Raw genomic sequence first — 18,367 nt, forward strand, 5'->3', positions numbered from 1 at the left:
CTTAACTATGGCCCCAAAACCCAATTCCTTGAGGTTCCTTAAGGCTGGAACACAGAACAGTTCAGAAGGGTCTCTTCTCTTGCCACACCTTTCTTAACTGTAGCATAATAATTTAAGCACTGTCCGGTACAGTGGTACCTCAGTTTGTGACCACAATCCGTTCTGCGGAGGCGGTCGCTCGCCAAAGCGGTCACTCACTGAAGCCATGCCTCTGTGCGTGCGCAAAGCGCCGATAGAGCGCTTCTGCTCACACACATGCTGCGCAGATTGCTTCTGCGCATGCACGAGCTGCGCAGATCGCGTCTGTGCATCCGACGCTGCGGAACCCGGATGTAAACACTTCCGGGTCCGCAGTGGTCACTCACCGAGGTAGGCGTAAACCGAGGTTTGACTGTAGTAGGAAACCAGAAACAAAACACACCAAGTAGGGTTTCCTTTAAAATAAAAAGTTCTGTTTATCTGGTGCGTGTTCCTACTATATGAAGTATATGCTCCTACAAAATATGATGACCAGGAAAAAGCAGCATGTTCCACAAGCTTGCTGACAAAGTTGGGGGGGGGGAGGGAAAAGTTATCTATCCTTTCTCCCTGTCCTTGTACATCCTCCAAAGACGTAATTTCAAAGACTGGGCACTTCCTTTAACTTACTGGCACTGCATTTTCAGAGTAGGGATGGGGAACCTAGGACTATCTAGGTCAGTGATGGGCAACCTTTTGAGATTGGTGTGTCAAAATTCACCAAAAAAACGAGGATAACTCGGGTTGTGTGTCACTTCAAGAGAAAAACCCATAATTTCACGATATTTATAGTTTAGATAACAAAAATGTACAATTGTAATATATAACTGTATTTAATAATCCAAAAACTATTTATTTAACATATATACATATATACATACATACATACATACATATATAATATTTTAAATGGGGGAAAAGAAGGCAAAACCCAGAGGACTTTCCCATTGGAACTCTGGGCTCAGGCCTATTGTTTCCCCTTTTAAAAAAAGGGGGAAAGGGGGAGGGAAAAAAATTAAAAAATTAAATTTTTTAAAAAATGGGGGAAAAAATAAGGCAAAATCCAGAGGTCTGACCGTGCTTGTTTTAGCAAAAGTGAGGATGAGGGGTGAAAAGTGGGGTAGGTGGCAATGATAGGGAAGAGATGGGTAAATGGGTAAAGTTGATAGTGTGTAACGAAGGGGGGGTCCTCTGTATTAAGAGTGGGGGATGGGGTGATATTACTATAAAGGTGTTGATATGGGGGGAGGGAAAAAAGAGCAAAGGGGATTTTAAAAGGGGATTTAAAACAAATAAAAGGGTAAGGATAAAAACGGGTTAAAATAACAATAATAATAGTAGAACAGGTAACAAAAAACAAACAAAAGTAAATTAAAATAAAATAGAAAAGGATGCATGAATTTTTTTTGTTCTCCCTTTATAAAAGTAATATGAAACTAAAAATAAAAATGAAAAATATAAAAAATAAGAGACAAAAGCAAAAATGAGATTTAAAAAGCAAAGTTATGGGGAAGAGGTGGCTGCAATGGCAGCGCCCCTCTTAAAAAGAAAAATGTTTGAAAAAAGGGGGAAATTGGGGCGAGGGAGACCTCTTTTGTTTTTTTTTTAAATAAAAGATAAAATATATACATATAAAGAAAATAAAAAATGTTATAATTTTTTTTTTTTAAATTAATTCTCCCCCTTCTTCTTCTTCGTAAAAAAAGGGGGGTGTTTTGTTTTGGTGGTGGTGAGGGGAAGGGGCAAAAAGCAGTCTCTATCTTTTGCAATCTCCCTTGTCGCGCGGCCTTACCTGTTTCTGGCGTGGCCTTCTCTTGCTTCCTCTGGGGCCCGATCTCGGCGCACTAGCTGCCGGAGGGGTAGGCCCGGGTCGGGCTCAGCCGCGTGTCCTCACGCGGCCTCCTTTGTCCACCCGGAGCTTCATGGGGGGGTGGCTGCGGGCCGCTGAAGGAGAATAGGGGTGCCCGGCGTGCTCACAGAGGGACCCGCAGCCCCCCCCCCGTGAAGCTCCCGAGGCCTAGGGAGCCAGCAAAGAAGAGGGGGAAGGAGAAAGGGGGAAGGAGAAAAAAGAGGAGAGAGAGAGAGAGAGAAAGGAGAGGAAAGAAGAACCCCAGCCTTACTGTTGTCGACGCCCCCACCGATGGAGAAGAGAAGAGGTAAAACACTGGGTGGACAAACGAGGCCGCGTGAGGACATGCGGCTGAGCCCCCGTTTTTTTCCCTCCACCTCCGCGCTGGCTCTGAGGTCTTCCCGGCCCTGGAGCTCCAGATGGCCAGGTGCCCTCGGGTCTGGCCCGGTCAAGGTCACGGGGAGGGGGGGCCTCGCTCCGGGCACCCCTGGTCTTGGTTTTGGTTGGGGTTGCGGCGGCGGCGGTTCCAGCGGCCCGGGGGCCAGCCAGGTAGCCTTGTAAGTTCTGGCTGGCCTGAGGAGCTGCCCGCTGCCGTGGCGTCCGCCATGCCACCTCGACCGGAAGTCCTGACAGTGCTTGTTTTGTTGCTGGCGAACCTACTGACATTGTGGGAGCGCTGAGTCCCGCCGTGTGTCACTGAAAATGGCTATGCGTGTCAGTGCTGACACGCATGTCATAGGTTTGCCATCTGGGATCTAGGTGTTATTGGACTCCAACTCCCATCAGTCCCAGCAAGCAATGCTGTGGGTGACGGGAATTGTAGTCCAACAAATGGAGAACCATGGACTCCATATCCTTGACTTAATAGTGACCAGACTGTTTTCTGAGCTATGGACTCCTCCCCCAGCACAACTTGGCTGTTCCAATGTATCTTCAGTAATGTATGTTTGAAGGCGTGTTTCCATGTCTTAGGGAACTATGGGTGTGTGTCCTTATCTATGTGTGTATGTCCCCCACAAAAAAAGATTTATCCTTCCTACAAATCAATTACATTGATTTCACTTATCTAGGAGACCCTATCCCTGTAAAATTCCAGAGGTAGTGGCCCATTATGTTCAAGCTCCAGAGCATGAACAACAGAATGCAAAGTTCCAAGCCAACAAGAAAAAAATAAAATCCCTGACTCTCCATAGTGAAATGAAGAACATTTTACCATCAGTTTCTTCCTCTCATATATAGGGCACAATTCTGGCACCATAAGGGACCTTCTTCAGAGTACACCTCACTGTGACAATGCAGAAGTCCCTATGTGATCTATGAGCAATGGTTCATTCTATAGTTTCTAGCAGACTGTTTATGAAGAAAGTGAACATTATTACCAGGAGTGTGTAAAAACATTCCTTACACTCTGAGTGAGGTTCTGTAGTCTGGAGCACAATAACTTAATGCTGCGGAGCGTGAGAAAGGTTTGCAAACTTCAGAGATGGCAGGAGGCTCCATATTGGGGATGCCCTGACAAGTACAACCCTGTTATTGTGTATTGTGGAAAGAATAAAAAAAATTGAGGCATTTTGCCAGTTTGGTGGGTGGGTTGTAAAGGAGCTGGAGCTAACAAAGACAATAAGTTTTTCCCTTGAAAAATCATCAGTAACCACAACTCATTCCACAGAAGTGAAATCCATCATTATCATCTGATGTATGAGTAGCCCCTGGGAACCTTCTTGAAATAAAAAGAAGCCAACTCTTATCCGTATCAGGTATTTATAATTTAAACCTTCATATTTTTACATTGATCTCCTTTGCACAGAGATGTCTATCAAGAGTTCTACAGTTGTCACTGCTTCTGTGAAACTCTTACTTGGCAACAGCAATCGTTTCCGACTTTGTTCTTTGGTTTGCCGGTGCTTTGATCATTTCAATATATTCCAGGATAATTCCTCCAGAGCATTTCAGCATACATTTTGACAAAAAGACATGCATTTTCCTTTGAGATTAAAGGGCCTATATATTTTTAAAGTTGCACTGCTTCACACAGTGTAAATAAAAGCTATTCTACAAAAAGAGATGCAAGTCTGAATGATTCTTCATTAATACTCTGCCCTAAAAATATTCAAGGTGAGAACTATACATTTAACAACAAGGCTTTGACAAGTAAAAGTTCAAATACAGATGTGCTAGACAAAAATTCTTCTCTAATCCCAGCTAGCCTGAACAGAATGGGTTTCCATTGTTTTAAAGGGTGGTCAACTTATGCCAAATGTCTGGTAAAAGAGAGTTTCTGTGCTGTGAAGCCAATTCAGAGAGTTATCTCCTACTCAGTTTGAGCTTGGCGTATAGAGGGCCTCATTAAATTATTTCTAGATCAGCCCCAAGAAGATACTTTTGGCAAGAAGACAGTGATCTGTCAGGTGTGAAGAAGCAAATCATTTTGTGATGTTACAGGTTGTAGCCAGGGGGGTACAGAAATCTCAATAAACTTGGCTCTACCACAACACTAATTGCAAAAGTCTGCTAGCTGTTCTGCTGCCCACAGCTCAGCCATTGCAGACAGAGCAAGATCAGAAGCTGTAACCCAGCACTTCTGGAAGCCAACTTGGCTGATGGGATGAACAGGAACTGAGCAACAACCCCATCCACACCCCTGCACAAGTAAGGCTTGAGTGGGGAGTTGCTTGCCGCCCAATCCTAGTCACCATTGCAACCCCTGTTGAAGGGTATAGTGTCAACACCTTAAACCAGAGATGGGGGAACTCTTTTCAACCCAAGGTCCACATTACATTCTGGGCAACCTCTCCAAGGGCCACATGGAAATACTGGCCACAGACCAAAGTGGGTAGAGTTACAATATTTCACCTCTATACAAATAGGCCTGTTTCTACACACACCCTGTCTCCATCCTCCATCCAGCCAAGCGAGGCATTAGCAGAGTTCAAGGACGCATTCTAGTCAAATAAACAGAAAACCTCAGGGTGCAAGGAAAGGCCTGGAGAGAATTCCAAAGACAGAGAATATAAGAACATCAAAAGATCCCTTCTGGATCAGGCCAGGGTCTCATCTAGTCCAGCATCCCGTTCTCACACTGGCTCACCAGGTGCCTATGGGAAAAACCTCAAGGAGGACCTGAGCACAAGAGCCCTTTCCTGCAACTGGTATTCAGAAGGATTGCTACCTCTGACCACAGCCGGGAGGGTTGCATTCTAACCCTGCCTTAAAGAAGATTAAAGTCCATTTGTACATTACGTTAACGAAGCAGAGGCCATACAGTCTTGTGTTTTCTGACTGCATCTACAAAGCTGTTTCTATATATAAAGGTAAAGGGACCCCTGACCATTAGGTCCAGTCGTGACCGACTCTGGGGTTGCGCGCTCATCTCGCATTATTGGCCGAGGGAGCCGACATACAGCTTCTAGGTCATGTGGCCAGCATGACAAAGCCGCTTCTGGCGAACCAGAGCAGCACACGGAAACACCGTTTACCTTCCCGCTGTATTTATCTACTTGTACTTTGACGTGCTTTCGAACTGCTAGGTTGGCAGGAGCTGGGACCGAGCAACGGGAGCTCACCCCGTCGCAGGGATTCGAACCGCCGACCTTCTGATCAGCAAGCCCTAGGGCCTAGGCTCTGTGGTTTAACCCACAGCGCCACCTGCGTCCCATGTTTCTATATATACATGCTAGTAAAGTACTTCTACTGTAGCTACAATGGTGACATAAACCATTGTAAAACATTTCACAACCCCTCAATATTTCATAAGATCATCAGTTTAAAAGCTTGATATGTATGGAAGGCATATATGTACTTTAAAAAGATTCAAATTCTCATTTTTAGCAACTACAGTTTAGGTCCAACAGCAGAAAAGGGTTTTCACAACACCCAGGTCAAAAGACAAAACTCGCCAAATCTTACCAGGAAGAAACAAGAGAAAAACAGACTCCCCTATATTTTTAAAGAAGATGTACATGCTAAGAATGCAGCCCACCTACGTCAAAACATACAGTGAGTAGCAGTTTGCTCCGTGAAAAGTGAACTGGGTCACTTGTAAGCAAGATTAACCAGCAAAACCTGTTTGTAGAAAAACAGTTGCATGCCCCTCCTCTGGAATTCTAGTATTCAATGAATAAAGAATAGTCACACAATAACGGTAAATTTAGACACACACCCCGCCCCAAAGTCCTGCCATGTTTCCTATGCATGCTGACTTGGGGGCAGGGGGAAGTGGTGGAAGGGAAACACAAGCATGAAGCTGAAAAAGGAATGTGGGGCAACTCCACCTTAAAATTCAACTGAAATCAGCACCACTTACATTTGGTCAGGAATCCTATATAATAATGTCCAAGATGTCCCTGCGTCCAAGCTGTCCCGTGTGTCCCTGGGGTACTGCGCATGTGCCCCAGGGATACAGGGATTGGACAGCAGAGACTGCGCGCGCGCACTCTCCCCCCCCCTCTGCCTCCTCCAACCGCCGCTCCCGCCGGACACTGCCTCACTGCAGGGCACGTCAGGGAAGCGAGGGTGGAGGCCGGCGAAGGCCTCCTCACAACCCTCCCTGGCCCGTGAGAGGAGCGGCGGTTGGAGGTGGGGGGGGGAGAGAGTGCACGCGTCCTTCCTGTCGGCGGCTGGGGGAGAGGAAGGAAGGAGGAGAAAGCGCTCCTCCGTTCCTGTCCCCCTGCCGCCGACAGCAAGGACAGGTCCCAGGGTTCGGAGAAGCGCTGCGCAAGCGCTTCTCCGAACCCTGGGAGGTCTCCTTGCTGTCGGCGGCTGCGGGAGAGGAACGGAGGAGGAGAAAGCAGCGCTTTCTCCTCCTCCGTTCCTGTCCCCCTGCCGCCGACAGCAATGACAGGTCCCAGGGTTCGGAGAAGCGCTGCGCAAGCGCTTCTCCGAACCCTGGGAGGTCTCCTTGCTGTCGGCGGCTGCGGGAGAGGAACGGAGGAGGAGAAAGCAGCGCTTTCTCCTCCTCCGTTCCTGTCCCCCTGCCGCCGACAGCAATGACAGGTCCCAGGGTTCGGAGAAGCGCTGCGCAAGCGCTTCTCCGAACCCTGGGAGGTCTCCTTGCTGTCGGCGGCTGCGGGAGAGGAACGGAGGAGGAGAAAGCAGCGCTTTCTCCTCCTCCGTTCCTGTCCCCCTGCCGCCGACAGCAATGACAGGTCCCAGGGTTCGGAGAAGCGCTGCGCAAGCGCTTCTCCGAACCCTGGGAGGTCTCCTTGCTGTCGGCGGCTGCGGGAGAGGAACGGAGGAGGAGAAAGCAGCGCTTTCTCCTCCTCCGTTCCTGTCCCCCTGCCGCCAACAGCAATGACAGGTCCCAGGGTTCGGAGAAGCGCTGCGCAAGCGCTTCTCCGAACCCCAGAATTTTCTAGAGCCCGTTATTGAACGGGCTGAAATACACTAGTGAAGTATAACAAGCTAAAAAAGAAGCTGTCCTACAGAAAAAAAGGATGCAATGGAAAGAAAATGCTGCAAAGTTATTAACAGATGTGCATAGTAGAAGAAAAAGAGAAGAGAGTCAACTGAAGTTGGCTGCAGCAGCAGATGGATTAGAACTATATTTTATTTTTAGTCTGCAGATATAAACCACAGGTTTTTTTAAAATAAAAGAAATACACTGCAATTAAGTTTAAAATGTGGATTGTTTAACATAAATAGGCTTTTAATGCAGCTATCAGGGCTCCTGGGACAATTAAATCTACAAGGCAAGCATAGTGCCCTTTAGCATATTTATTGGTAAACTTGTATATGCCTGAAACGGAACTAAAAACAGAATGCATTCAGTATGTTCAAGTGTTTCCTATTCCTCAGTTGGGCAATGCTTACTGAAGCAGAGATTTGACGGAAAGAAAGAAGAAAGACATGATAAACACTGTTTATGCTTTCCTGCCCTCCCCAAAACACGCCTCCTCCAAAAGAAGGGACAATCACCACTTTTAGAGGCAATTCAAAAAAATGAAACGGAGGGAAGCATCTTTCTGGCCCTGTTTCTTAGCCGTTGGGATGAAGAGATTGACATTTGCTCTGTCTTGCCTTTCAGAAGGCGTGGGTTTACTTGTTTTAGGAGAACAAGTCCAGGTCAGGCAATTATGTGTTTGGGATGAATCAACTGCATCTCAGTTATGGACTGGTATCTGTCCTCAGGCTCCCTTGGATTGGCTACCCGAACTGATAAGAAGAGTAACCTTAAGAATTGGCACTTTTGCTGTTCCTCCTCCTTCACCATTCCTATTTTCTTTTGTGTCGTGTATTTTAGATTGCAAGCCTGAAGGCAAAACCCAGCGTGTTTTTTATTGATCTGTAAGCTTTAACCCAGGTGGCGCTGTGGTTAAACCACTGAGCCTAGGGCTTGCTGATCAGAAGGTCGGCGGTTCGAATCCCTGTGACGGGGTGAGCTCCCGTTGCTTGGTCCCAGCTCCTGCCAACCTAGCAGTTCGAAAGCATGTCAAAATGCAAGTAGATAAATAGGAACCGCTACAGCGGGAAGGTAAACGGCGTTTCCATGTGCAGCTCTGGTTTGCCAGAAGCGGCTTTGTCATGCTGGCCACATGACCTGGAAGCTATACGCCGGCTCCCTCGGCCAATAATGCGAGATGAGCGCGCAACCCTAGAGTCGGTCACGACTGGACCTAATGGTCAGGGGTCCCTTTACCTTTACCTTTTAAGCTGCTCTATGAGCCTTTTCTTCAGAAGAGGGTAAAAATTGCCTTACATAGTGCTTCAAAAACAGGCATTCCTTGTGTGTACCACATTCTGTAGATATTTCGGATTGCAATAAAATCACTGCTTCCTGTATGGCTAATTCATTGTGTGTGACCCTAATAATTGACATATAGTTGCTTTTTGGAATAGAATGGAATACAAGAGTCATGCTCTCTTATCTAAAGCCGTGACGTTTAATCCCAGATGTAGCTGTGATCACTAAGGACTCATTTACATGGAACTGCAGAGTCAAATATGTGTCTGCTTTATCCTATGTACACATTTCGGGGAACCAGCCACACTTCTAGCTGCCTGACATGTTTCTGCAAGATATGGTGCTAAATTAGTGTGCCATAGATACATATACAAAATGGTCAATGATTCCTATCATTTTGCCTCTACTATAGCAGAAATAGGTATATTTCATACATCAACAACTGAGTCACAAATAGTTGTTTCAAGTTAATATCAGACACTATTTCTGTAATTGTCAACTTTTAATTGTTCTGATTGTAATGTGATACACATATATTCATTTTAACTAAAATAGTAATGTTGAATTTGATATTTTCTAGGGTACGTGGTAGGTCTAACATTAGCCTGCACTGCTTAACCAAATTCATATGGGTAAGGAGTTGACATCAGCCATATTGACAGCAACTCATGGTATTAGGGTGAAAGCTAAAGTGTATCTTGTAGGCACAGAAAAAAATTGGACAGAGGAGGTTGAAAGACAAAATACTCAAGCAAATAAATTTTGATGCTATTATTAGGGGAATCTTCCCAACTATAGCAAGCCAGCTACCACTACTGATTTTATTAAAGCCATTTTATACCCAGCCCCATCACTTGGTTCCAAGGTAGGCTAAATTAACATTTAAAACAATTTTAAAACAACCCAAACAAAATAAGAGCAGATTGTAATATAAATGAAATACTCCAACATACCCATTACAACAGCTGGTTAAGGTAAAGGTAAAGGGGCCCCTGACCATCAGGTCCAGTCGTGTCCGACTCTGGGGTTGTGGCGCTCATCTCGCTCTATAGGCCGAGGGAGCCGGCATTTGTCCGCAGACAGCTTCCGGGTCATGTGGCCAGCATGACAAAGCTGCTTCTGGCAAACCAGAGCAGCGCACGGAAACGGCGTTTACCTTGCCGCCGGAGCGGTCCCTATTTATCTACTTGCACCTTGATGTGCTTTCAAACTGCTAGGTGGGCAGGAGCTGGGACCGAGCAACAGGAGCTCACCCCGTTGCAGGGATTCGAACCGCCGACCTTCTGATCAGCAAGCCCTAGACTCTGTGGTTTAACCCACAGCGCCACCTGGGTCCCTACAGCAGCTGGTTAACACCCCATAAATGACTGGGTAAACAGACAAGTGTTAAACTGGCACCAAAATGTTGGCACTATCAATGTTGGTGCCAGCTGTACTTCCGAGGGGAAGAATTCCATAATTGAGGCATCGCCACCAAAATCTTGGTACCACCACTTAAAGTTTTCCTCTGGTGGTGAAAAACTAGATGGGACTCTTTTTCCGGGTCATGTGGCCAGCCAGACTAAGCTGCTTCTGGCCAAACCAGAGCAGTGCACAGAAATGCCGTTTACCTTCCTGCCAGAGCGGTACCTATTTATCTACTTGCACTTTGATGTGCTTTCGAACTGCTAGTCCCTGCCACTAATAATGTTTAAAAATTATGTACCAAAGTGTTGATTCAACTGAAAATACAGTGGCAGGCCAACTCTAGTTTAAAGCTACTGTTTCCTGCATTATATAAACTTCAATGTGTTTCTCCTCACAAGCCCACCCTCTTAAAACACGCAATTAATTTACCTGGTGATATTTCTTCAGTATATTGTGCATTTCTGCTACATCTTCACTTGTTATGGTTTTGATGACGTATCTTTTGTCGTAAGAGGTGTGAAATCGGGCACCACTCCGAGCTTGGGAATCATTAGCAAGGGGACAACTTCTTGTCAGAGAGTTCTGTCACGTTGAAAAAGGGGGGGGGAGAGAATCAGAACAAGATGTTAATTAAAACATAACATATCTATCTGGATCATACCATTGTCAAAACATGGGCACCTGGGGAAAAGGTTAAGGTGGGGAATCAATTTAGCAGTACTGTAATATCTTTAAAGCATAACTATTATGGTACAAAAAAACCCTTGGGAAGGTGGTTTACTAGCAGCAGTTTTAAATCAGGGCTGCACTGAATATTCAGAAAGGACTTTGCTGGCAGGGGGCGGGGGAGAGAAATGTTTCCATAAAAGACCTCCAGAAGTTTACTTTTGTGCCAGTTTGTCAGCAAAAAATTAGCAAAGCAACTGGTGCTCCAGAACGATACTGGGATGGTGGGGAGGGGAAGAAGGCTCTAATGGGTGGCATCAAGGGTATATACCAGCTACACAAACACTTTCTCTGTTTTTGTGCCACTCCAGAAAAGTTGCCAAAGGGGGCTTTATTTTGCAGTGCAGAGAGTGTTGACAAAATGCATTTTTTGCCTCAACTCCAGTTTAAATTCACTAGTTAATGCCATGACCTACATGCCAAGAGTTAAGTGATCTGAAGTGCCTTTTGTTCTGCATTGCCGCATCCAAACAAGATTTGTTTCTCGAATTTTCTTCCAAGACAACACTATGTAATCAATCCCAGCGGTGAGAATGAAAAAAAGTTTAAGCGTTTCTGAAATTTACCCACTGCCACCTGCCTGCTACATGACCGGCAATGAACAGATATCTACCCCTCTCGTCATATATAGTGCAAGCTGAAATTTAATATATGCTTTTTAAAAAGCACAAAAGCAAGCATTGGATAAACAAACGCGCTGGTTTTCCTGCAAGACAGTCATTTTCAATACAATACAATACAGGTTCGAGCTTTGCAATTTAATACTGTGCTAGTCAAATGGTGCTAGCCTCAGCAAGTATCTCATCTTGGTATATTTTAAGAGCAAGAATTACAACAGCAGCACAGCACATGCATTTTATTTTCTCGATACATCACTTTGTCCAAAGCAGCGTCATTCTGAAAGAATGAGGACGTGTTGAAAAAGGAGGTTTATTCCATCACAACATGGTGCCAAGAGTGTAGGCTCAGAGTTTTTCTAAAAAACCGAATCTTTATTTACATGTAGATCCCTTCAGTGGTGCTGTTATCATTAAATATGCAATAATCTGCATTCCAGGAAGGAGTCGGAATGGCTTAAGTAAGCAACATGAAACAATAAAAAATAATTGATAGGCACAGCAAAAAAGGCTATCAGTATCAACTAATAATTTACTATAGAAGCCGCTAACAAACACTCTTATATATTTTATTAGGTAGCAAGAGCCACAAGCCTGAAAATTGTTCTGGCGCCCACCCCAAAAACAATCACAACCACCAGTAAGAACCGTGTGTGTGTGTGTGTGTGTGTACTCGAGGATAGTAGTCATCTAAGATCAATGTGGCTAGCTGGCAAAATTATCTACTATTTATATTCAGTATCACCATCCTGTGTACATATGACACCTGAGGAAGCCTAGGACCCCAGCTGATGGGTCACTTACTGTCCCCACCTCCACTCCCTGGAAGACAGTACATAAATGGTTCATGCTTCTGCCTTAGCTTTTGCCTTGAGAAGCTCCAGGGGGGAAAAACCCACCACACCACCGGCCTTTAGTACATTTCCGAGCACAATTCAAAGTGTTGTTGCTCACCTTTCAAGCCCTAAACGGTCTCGATTCAGTATACCTGAAGGAGTGTCTTCCAACCCCACCATTCAGCCAGGGCACTGAGGTCCAGCTCCAACTGCAAGGAGTGAGGTTACAGGGAACCAGGCAGAGGGCCTTCTTGGTAGCGGCGTCTGCCCTCTGGAACGCCCTCCCATCAGATGTCAAGGAAATAAACAACTATCTGACTTTTAGAAGACATCTGAAGGCAGTCCTGTTAAGGGAAGCTTTTAATGTTTGATATTTTATCGTGTTTTTAATATTCTGCTGGGAGCCGCCAAGAGTGGCCGGGGAAACCCGTCCAGATGTGCGGGGTATAATAAAAAATTAGTATTATTGTGCTTTCATCTGCCAATAGGACAACTAATTCTAGGATCTACAGCAAGTGTTGGATTGAGTTAGAATATATGGTTCAATTCATTTCAGGGGTTATTTCTCACTTGCTTTACCCTTGGACAACAAATAATAAAATATCCTGGATTGAAAGCTTCTGGTTGATTAACTTGGATCCAGATCAGGATCTGTCTCACCCATGTGCCTAACCAGCTTGGGTCCATGTTACAGGTTTGGAAGGAGAGAACAAGAACAGAACAACTGAGACCTGTGGGGTTTGAGAAGCTCCACTTCCCTACTTTCAGGAAATCCTGCAGCTCTTTGGCTTCAAAGTCAGGGAGATCAGAAGTGGGGATGACAGCTGATGATTAAAGACATGCAGGCCCCATGGAAGCACTTTCCAATTAGGCCAGTGGTTCCCAACAGGTGGTCCGGGGACCCCCAGGGGTCCGCGAGCTATGCCAGAGGGGTCCTCAAGATCCTAATAGAATAAAAAATATATTAAATATATTTCGTATGATAACAGATTTTTTGTTTTGGCCGCTTCCTGCATAAGCAGAGTCTAGCGCAAAACTAGAATTAGATAGAGGCAGTAGTTCTGCTGTATGCCGCAAGGACTACAAGAAACTTGGAGATAAGGTAATGAAAAAGATCCTTCCATTTGCAACCACATATCGGTGTGAGCAAGCATTTTCTTCCATGTGTTTCATGAAAAACAAATACAGTGGAACCTCGGTTTATGAACACCTCGGTTTACGAATTTTCGGTTTACGAACGCAGCGGACCCATCTGGAACGGATTAATTCACTTTCCATTACTTTCAATGGGAAACTTCGCTTCAGTTTATGAACGCTTCAGTTTATGAACAGACTTCCAGAACCAATTACACCCATGCTTCGGGTTAAGTACGCTTCAGGTTGAGTACTCCGTGGACCCGTCTGGAACAGATTAATCCGCTTTCCATTACTTTCAATGGGAAAGTTTGCTTCAGTTTATGAACACTTCAGTTTAAGTACTCCGCGGACCGTCTGGAACAGATTAATCCATTTTCCATTACTTTCAATGGGAAAGTTCGCTTCAGTTTATGAACGCTTCGGTTTATGAACAGACATCCGGAACCAATTGTGTTCATAAACTGAGGTACAACTGTATAGAAATCGGCTCGACATGCTGTCGGATTTCAGAGTGAAAGTTTCAAGTTTGGAACCCAATATTTCAGAAATAATGGACTCAAAGGACAGATTTAACTCATCTCATTAAGAACTGAAAATTAAAACTAACTGTATACTGATGGAGTACTCTGTTGTAACTGTAAAAACGTATAAATATAAAATATAAAATATAAAAAGACTCTTAATTTGGCTCTCACTTTTTAATTTTAGGATTAGGAATTAATGGGGGTCCTTGTCACAATAGCGGCTCAATGAGGGGTCCTCGAGAAAATTTTGTTGGGAACCCCTGAATTAGGCAATTTCTAGATCAATAAACTAGGAATCAATCTCTAAAGATCAATGCCTATAATACAGAACCATTTAATAACATATTCCAAAAAGCACAGAACAGCAAATCACAAGAGTATATAATGTTACCAATTCCACAAATAGTCATGATGTATTAACTACAGGAATCCTGGAAATCCAGTTCTTTTTTTAAAAAAAAAACACCCACCCCAAAACCCCCCTGTATTATGTTCTTTTCCGCCATGCTGATTTCAATATGTCATTCGGGATTGCTTTAGTCCTCAAATTATAGCTAATTGAAATTATTCCCTACAGAAAAATCAAAAGAAGATGAAGTGTCTCATTGAAACTCTTAAACCAGGGGTCAGAAGGGGGCCGGTCCACTGTCCCTCAGACCTTGTGGGGGGCCAGACTATATTTTTTGGGGGTGGGGGAATGAACCAATTCATATGCCCCACAAATAACCCAGAGATGCATTTTAAAGAAAAGGACACATTCTACTCATGTAAAAGCACACTGATTCTGGACCGTCCATGGGCCTTAATTTGCTTACCCATGTCTTAAACTGACCATATGGTACATTCAGTTAAACAGGCCCAGCATGTGAACTGTCATGAGCATATTCCAATGAGTTTTCTATTAAATATACTTATGATCTTGCCAAGTTTGGCCAACACATCTAATAAGTTCTTTTTCCTAATTCATGTTGAAACTAATATTCTGGTGTACATCAAACCACTACAAAAATCCATTTGTGCCTTCTATATATGAAGGTTTTGACATCTAGATCAAAATGTCATCTTTCATAACACCACCTTGGAAACAAAAATTATTCTACAAATTTGAAGGCTTGAGCATATCCAATTGAAGGCTTGGTACAGGCACAGGAAAAAGCATCTAGACAAGATACAGCATATTGTGTAAAGCATCTAGACAAGATACAGCATATTGTGGCAGCAACTTGGTGGCCAAACACCTTAAAAAAGAGAGAGAACTAGACACCTTGCTTAATCCATCAGTTTCACTTAAACAACCTGAAACCCCCCCCCCAAAAAAAGAAAACCAAAGTTGACACTTCAACTTTTCTAGGCAGTTAAGGCCACTTAACTTTTCTTATAAAAGTCTCAATAAGTTGGTTCATTAGCAGTAAAGTCGATCGCGACAGCAATTCTGCACAACCTATAAATGTACAGTAATGCAATTTTAAAAGAAATTGGTCCCTAGGCATTTTCACTAGAAAAACAAGGCATTTCAAAATCTGGGGGGAGGGGGACATATCTTATGCCACATGAGATCTATAAGGATAACATTTATCCTGACTTTGCATTGCATAGTATCTCAGAATCCATTTCCACAAGTTCTACGGTAGAAAATGCCTTCCCCTGCTGCCCAAGCACATCTTAGCCAGAACAAAGAAACCCTAGGTGGGCATTTTGTTCCATTGCAGGACGTTTTATCTGAAGTCAAATTGGAAGCCATGCTCTGAAAATTCTGGGGTCTCAGCTTTTCAAAGGAAAGGCCTTCACTATCTGCCAAGACAGTTGGGCCTACAAGCAACCATATCCTGACACATCTGTTCTAAGGCCAGGCTGGGCAGAGCAATCGAGATATTGTCTAGAACAGGGGAATTTCTTCTCAGATTAACTTTTAAAGGGGGTGGGGAGAGAAGGGAGAGGGTAGTTTCCAGAACAGGTCACTGGTCTTAGATATGATGCAAAATTGGGGGGGGGAGAACAATGGCCAAAACTGGTTAAGAAAAAAAGTATGTAAGGTATTGAAGGCAAGCTTTGTTGGGGGGACTTAGAATAGTGGGACCATGTGTTGAGATTTCTGCATCACAGGGGGCTGGACTAGATGACCCCCTGGATCCCTTCCAACTCAACAATTCTATGATTCCTAAGAGAACATCATCATCATCACCTGCAAATGCATTACCAGCCCAGTTCAACCCACACAAAGTTCAGACCTGGCTCTCCTCTTTTGCAGGTTTTCACTACTTCACTACTTCTCTCTCTCTCTCTCTCTCTCTCTCTCTCTCTCTCTCTCTGTGTGTGTGTGTGTGTGTGTGTGTGTGTCAGAAGCAGAAGAGGGAACAGGATTTAGTGAGAAGGAAGAGACTGTGGCAGTGAGCAGTGCAGAATCAGGGACAGAAGCAGAAGCTGGAGAGGGGGGCAAGAGGCAGGGATGAAACAGACTGCTGAAGAAACCAAGAAGTCTCCACCTCCTGCTGCAACCAGCTCCCCTCCCACCTGGTCTCCCAGGGCCCAAAGAGGTATGAAAAGGGTGCAGCAAAGGTAGGCAAGATGACAGAGCTTCAGATTGCTTGAGAAGGAACCAGGGGAGGAGACTTAGGGAGCTATGGGAAGGCGAGGACCTTCAGTCCTCCACAACTGCCTCATAGGGGCAAGTTCTACTGGGAAGAATTGCCGGGCTTCTTTGAATGAAGAGTTAATTTCACTGAAGCCATGTGAGTATTGCTGACCTTCTCCTGGCACCCGTCTCTGGCACTAACTCATTAAGTAGTGGGGCCACCATAAAAGGTAAGGGGACAAGACCTACCCTGCCCCCTCATAATGGGGACTACTTGCAGATATTGAATGTAGTTGAGAGACATGCCAGCTTATTTCAAACCCACAACTACCGTATATCTATCCAATGGCTGCAACCTTCTTAGCAACCTTTGCTTGAAAATGTCACGATGTATTTGCAGAAGTCAATAAAAAGATTTTCCATGTGCACTGAGAACAGTCAAGCAAAAGCATTTGCTGAAGGTCATGAAATTTAAACTGACCTTTAACACTTACAACTTCAAACAAACCAAAACAGATGTCCCATGCCAGAGGCTGTACAGGCACTTGTTAGATCCAATGCATTATATGCCTGATGAAGCCAAAAAGGCCCAGCATATTTCCCCCCAAAGAAATTTACAGCTTCTTTCCAACAGTTTTTTTAACCAATTTGTTTTTCATTATTATTATTTATTATTATTATTTAGTAATTTTCTTGTAAGAAAATTGAGAGAGGACTCTTCCTCTCTCAAGAGTCCAGGCAAAATGACGGTCTTAAAATCAACATAACAGAAAGGTTAGTGTTGGATGCGATGGCAATTGTTCTGTTCAATTCTATGTCCTTTGTGTTAAGGGCCCAAACACTGCGGGGAAAACCAAGAACTGGGGAGCTGCCACAGAAAAGGCCCAGCTCTGTGCCACCATCCCATGGGCCAGGTCTTACGGGGTGACCAGGAGCAGGTTTTCCCATGCCAATTGCAAGGCCAGTAAAAATTGCAAGGTGCTCTTTTAGATACTGGATCCCAAGACACTCAGGGCTTTGCAAGCTAATACCAACACCTTGAAGTGGGCTCGATCTCTCATATCAGCAGTGTAGTGCTTTAAGGATTGATGACATAAAACCCCATTTCATCCCATATATAATGACACTTTGGTTGGTTGTAAGGCACTGTGGGTTGCTCCAAGCAAGATAAGGTGACTAACAACTTCGATATAACAACAACAACAACAACAACAACGATGCAAGGTGTAGTAGAGTGACATAGTCCTCCAGGAAATTATCAGATCATGAATCACTGGTGTCAGGTTATCCCAGACCAGGAACATCATTAGTTGGCAAGCCAGGTAGAGGTGTGCATGAGAATGCAGTCACTGAGGCCACTTGGATATCAGGCAACTATTTGAAATAGAGGAATATCACCTGTTCCTTCACATGGAGTCCTACCCCATCCGGAACTTATTGTCTACTCAATTCCTGCACCCAGGAACTACTCACAGGGGGTTGGACTGGATGGCCCTTGTGGTCTCTTCCAACTCTATGATTCAACCCGCAACACCCACCTTAACAAGATTCAGATTCAGCCCTCACCCATTCCATCACCTACTCAAGACAGTGATCCAGCAATTGCACAACTTCCCATGATTCAGAGTGAGTAAAGTGCACTTGAAACCACCTGCATATGGGTGGCACTGCACTCAATACCCAAGATGACTCCTCAGCAGTGATTTAGAGACAAGGTGGAGCCTAGCAGGGCCCTAAAGAACTGCCATGAAGAATCTTCATGCAGCTTGCAGAAGCCCCCCAATGCTACTTCCTTAAGAAAAATCAATGGGAAAGCATTCTCTACATATCTCTCCCAATACAGGTGGTCAATCAGGACAACCAAGGCTGTTTCAGTGCCATACCCAGGCCTGAAGCCGGATTAAAATGGGTCTAGATTAGGGGTGGTGAAACTGAGGCCCAGAGGCCACATACAGTCCTTCAACAGCCCTCCACATCCCTCAATGGCCCGATTCTGCACGCT

General features: G+C 44.6%; 1 protein-coding gene across 3 annotated transcripts in view; it reads right to left on the minus strand.

Annotated features, from left to right (window-relative positions):
* The window catches only part of PIP4K2A (phosphatidylinositol-5-phosphate 4-kinase type 2 alpha), a 165,774-nt gene that overhangs the window by 18,029 nt on the left and 129,378 nt on the right, over window positions 1-18,367 (minus strand). For all 3 annotated transcript variants that reach the window (XM_088654175.1, XM_035129618.3, XM_035129613.3), the window contains one exon: window positions 10,383-10,535. In XM_088654175.1, the coding sequence (XP_088510301.1) occupies window positions 10,383-10,535 (153 nt within the window). The remainder of the gene's footprint in view (window positions 1-10,382; window positions 10,536-18,367) is intronic.

The sequence above is a fragment of the Zootoca vivipara genome, chromosome 11 (assembly GCF_965207765.1).
Source record: "Zootoca vivipara chromosome 11, rZooViv2.hap1.1, whole genome shotgun sequence".
Taxonomy (NCBI): Eukaryota; Metazoa; Chordata; class Lepidosauria; order Squamata; family Lacertidae; genus Zootoca; species Zootoca vivipara.